Below are 4,657 nucleotides of genomic sequence, written 5' to 3'. Positions count from 1 at the left end.
TCAGGCATAAACATTTATTTTCTAAGTTCGTTTAACAGTTCATTGTTAAATCATGAAATTTGTCTGCGATAAAGATTTGTATTAAGACAATAAATTTGTATATGTGCTTATAAAGCTAGTTGTTCATATTTTGTGAAATTACGTACGAAAAATTTGTATTTCCATGACTAGATGAACAACGTGCAATTTTTCCGTTTAAAAATCATTTCAGCAAAAACTATGCTTGGCTAGAAGTATATTATCGATTTTTTGCTAAACAATAATGTTGTCGATATGGTAAATGGCATGAACATAAATAGAAGTGTGCATACTTGTTGATTGTTTTTGGATTCAACAAAATAGTGAAAATAGCACTTGACTGCTGAGAAATTATAGACAATGTTTGATTTAAATAAACAGTTTAGTCGACAGAAAGTTGATAGTATGCGCCTAGCCTTACACATTAATATTTTCTTTTACAAAACTTATTGTTTTTTTGTGTATGTACAATTAAGAATGAAGATTACAGGTCGTAAGTTTCTTTTCTATCATACAGTTTACGTGATAAGCGTGGCCGCAACCAAATATCGCGATTCCATTGTTACCTAACAAAACTGGTGTTTGGAGGGACAGGGTACAACATGGACATGTCGAAAATTTATTTTGAAAATGCATTCCCCAATGATGACCTCCATTTCCGAATACGTTTTTATTAATTGGTCTATTTAGATCTTTTTCGAGTACTTCTACTAGTTGATCTCGAATCTATAAAAAAGAAAACAAACATTTTTGTATTCTTTATAATTTACCTTATTATGTTTTTGCTCAAAACATCAATTACCTTTGTGGAACACATCATATTGTATTCAGACAGTCCAGGAGTACTTTTATTGAAATTAATAACACGATTCAATCCGTGCTGATATAAAATTTTTGTAAATACGAGCGATTGAAATATACTGCAACAAATTATGATTAATTTACATAACATACAAACTTAGCAATTACTGTTTGATTCTATAATGGATATTAAATCAGGTCAAATCATAAGAAAAATCACCTTTTATCGATAGGAACGTTTGGTATAGCTTTCTCCAATTTCACTAACAGTGTCATAGCAATATCGGGTGCCTGCTTCTTCATAATTTCATGTATCACAGTACTCCATTGTATTGATATTTCATTATTTCCATTTTTTATAGATTTGCCACAGAATAAACATTGTCCTCCTTCCATTTCCTTCACGTAAGTTGTTACAAGATTCCAATGTTTTCCATCTAATAAAGGTAGAAGAATGGAAAGTACAATGTTGTCTCTAATCTGAAGGCACTGTCGCAATAAATCATTCATCAGTACACCATGTTGTTCTACATACAATGGCAAATATTCTCGCCACATGTAAGGTACTCTGTTGCATAAACTTATGCACTGCTCTTTATTTTCATTTACAAATCTTTTAAGAAGAGATCTACCGATCCCTAGGAACTTTGGTTCAGCTAATTCATTTGTTGGACATGGATTACCACAGGTACACCTTCTGTAGATTTGTGCATTTATATTAACAAAAGCTTTCGTTATTTGTTTTATAATATACTTATTATCAGTTGACTGAATTAATTGTATTGCAGTGTTCTCTAGTAAAGTATTAAAGTAATATAATTCTGCACTTCTTAAAATTTCATACACAAAGCTTTTCAAATCAGTTAAAGTTTCATATACATCTTTGATAACATTCATTCTCCAGTCTATATCTAATATTAATGTTTCTAATTCCACTTCATTCATAGAAAGTCTAATATTACCAACTAATGTGTATATAGCTTCCAAATCTGTTTGTATTCTGTGCATCACATTTTTATTTAAATTCAATTTTTGTTTGGTCTCTGACAGTTCTTTGCCATTACTTTCTTCTTCACTTGCATTGCAATTTGCATCTTTATCCACCTTTATTTCATTAGACGAATCAATTGCTACATTAACCAACACATTGGTTTCTGTTGTTAATTCAGTTTCATAAGAACTTTCATTATTTTGTGAAGAACAATGAGATTTATGCCTGAAACTTTCCTCGTCTTTCAAATCTGAATTTCCAGAATTAACAACAACGATACCTGAATCTAGTTTCTCTGGACTTTTTTTGGAATTAGATTCTAAGAGAAGTGTTAAAGGATGTAATAATGTTGACAACTCGTCATCTCTAAGTATCTGAAACTTGTTTTCAATATCACATATTTTATTAATTTCTGGACTATTTATTAATGTCTTTAGTTCTACTTTGTGTAAGAGACATAACTCTAAACATTCATAGTATTTCTTCCTATTGTACAATTGTAATATTAAAGAATCTAAAAAAGAGAGAATCAAGCAATGAAATTCTCCATTGGAAGTCATTAAATATATTCTGTTCTCTACAGTCTCTGCCATAGTTATATTTGAAAATTCGTTGTTCCAAAGTACTACAGTTGCAGTCATAGGATCAACTATATACAGACCATTGGAAGTATATGAAAATAAATATTTCTCTGCTATGACAAATAAATGTGAAAAGTTAATGGATTGCGGCAACCAGGTTTGTTCCATTTGCTTCTGATAAATGAAGGTCTTTATATTTGGTCTGTATATTGTTACAGGTGAAATAGCTAGTGCTTCTTTAAACTGATGAGTTTTCATTACAACTCCATTTGCAGACACTTCCCAAAGTCTAGAACCTGGTCGAGCACAAAAGATTTGTGGAAAATTTTCTTCATGTACACTACTGATACCCTCAGGAATGAAATCAAAAGAACGCTTCCTGTTAACTAATTTTTCTTCCTTTTGAATATTTGTGATACTCTTGGAAACTGTAAGGTACGTTTTATAAAAACAAGCACCAAATTCTCCATTACGAGCTTTATTTCCTACTTGCTTGTACTGTTCTTGTACCGTATCACATATATAACAACGTGTTAAGGTTGACACTAATAATAAAGGTGAAGAGAAACTGAGTTGCACAATGGCCGAATCCAAATTCATTAATGTACAGGCTGGTGCTTGAAACATACCATTAACCTGAAATATCAAATTTTGTTTTAAATAAAGGTAATTTACAATAATTCTATTAAACATGTTGCAAAATATTTTAATTGAGAAATGTAAAAGGTAATAAAACATACCAATTTACATATGAATAATACATCTAAATTTATCTATCATTGAACAATAAAAATTATTAGTAGTTTAAAAATCAAAATGGAAACTTACTGTAAAAATGGACAATGACATAATGGAAATTTTGCCATTTGAATCTCCAATATATATTTCTGAACTATTATCATTCCAACAAAGACAGTTAACTTGTTCATTTATATGTTCCATTGAAGTAACTATCAGTTTTGGCATAGGTTTTAAAGCTATCAAACAAACTACTTTCCGTATTGTGGTTATTGCAATTATTTTTTCATCAGGTGATATGAGAACACGAGAAACTGCTCCTTCCTAATGTTACAAAAATCATTATTATTAGATATTTTTGCAGTCACCTTAATACTATATCAATATAAATTGGTTATATTCTTACTGTTGTAAATTAAGAAAAGTTTATGTACCGATAAAGGTATTAATTGTAGAAATGAGCATGATTTTCTTGAAAATAGATAAATACTGCCACTGGTTGAACCCAGTATAATGTAATTGGGAGACGTATTGAAACATGTATACTGCAAAATAATAATAAAACAGTTGATAATTAATCTATTACTGTAGATCAATCCAATTCTTATTACATTCTAATTTAATAGCTTGATATTCATCCTGGGTATCCACAATAACATCTCATATATTAATTGTTAATACAAAATGTTTCTTTGAAAGGAATTATGAGATGAATACTCATCTTATAGCTTCTTTCACTATAAAGTAATAATACATGCCTCTACTTAAAAAAAAGATTTAAAAATTTCCATTAACTACTATCTAAACCAAAACAACCCTACTATTACATTTCCTCTTTTAAATCAAACAACTCTTGTATAAATATTTTTCTTGTATCTTCAATAGGCTATAAAATAATTGGGTGTATACATTCAAATTGAATATACTATACAATGAGTGTAAAGTCATTATATTTTAGATTATAGACAAATGAATGTTGTATGGTATAAGTTATCATTGTTATATAAGAATAATCTTGTGGTTTTAAAAATTACCTTAATTCGTTTGGTCGAGTTAATAGGCTTATAAAGAAGAGAATTTATTTCCTCGTATTCTGACAGGATATAGGGAAACTCCTGCATAGTCTGTCACAACCCCGTGCGTTATAACACAACGCAAGTTACAAATTAACACGTACGAATAAGATTATTTAATCTGTGTTAAACTCCGCTAAATTTTGACATATACGCACATTAAATACTGTACTGTACGCACGATCTGCTTGTGAGCATTGAATGTGCTTATGTAGAGGGTCATCTTATTAGAATATTTGTTTTGAGCAGTGGTTCTCATCACTCCTACGTACAAAATTTTTAAAGTAACGCTATTGGCACTATCAATTTGATACCCACAATGTAGTATCCACTTTCGATACTGAGATTTACTTTCGAGATTCATGACATAGAATTATCTTCACCATTATTTGTTTCTTCATAGCAAGTCATGACACTAAACTACAGAAGTTACTCTATGTTAAAGTTTTTTCGCT

The 4,657-nt window shown here is 29.9% G+C and overlaps 1 protein-coding gene across 2 annotated transcripts; it reads right to left on the bottom strand.

Annotated features, from left to right (window-relative positions):
* Pink (WD40 repeat domain-containing protein pink) lies at nt 1-4,612 on the bottom strand. Of its 2 annotated transcripts, XM_076323545.1 has the most exons (6): nt 4,164-4,612; nt 3,564-3,674; nt 3,220-3,453; nt 1,040-3,027; nt 821-938; nt 1-744 (listed from the first exon to the last, which is right to left on the bottom strand). In XM_076323545.1, the coding sequence occupies exons 1-6, from the start codon at nt 4,248-4,250 to the stop codon at nt 490-492; spliced, it is 2,793 nt and encodes a 930-aa protein (XP_076179660.1). In that variant the 5' UTR covers nt 4,251-4,612; the 3' UTR covers nt 1-489. The 2 variants fall into 2 exon arrangements, with proteins under 2 accessions (XP_076179660.1, XP_076179661.1); XM_076323546.1 differs by lacking the exon at nt 4,164-4,612 and having other exon boundaries at nt 3,536-3,674.
* Nucleotides 4,613-4,657: the final 45 nt, after the last annotated feature.

The sequence above is a fragment of the Ptiloglossa arizonensis genome, chromosome 11 (assembly GCF_051014685.1).
Source record: "Ptiloglossa arizonensis isolate GNS036 chromosome 11, iyPtiAriz1_principal, whole genome shotgun sequence".
Classification (NCBI taxonomy): Eukaryota; Metazoa; Arthropoda; class Insecta; order Hymenoptera; family Colletidae; genus Ptiloglossa; species Ptiloglossa arizonensis.
The sequence above is the reverse complement of the archived record's forward strand: the minus strand, read 5'-3'. Positions and strand labels throughout refer to the sequence as shown.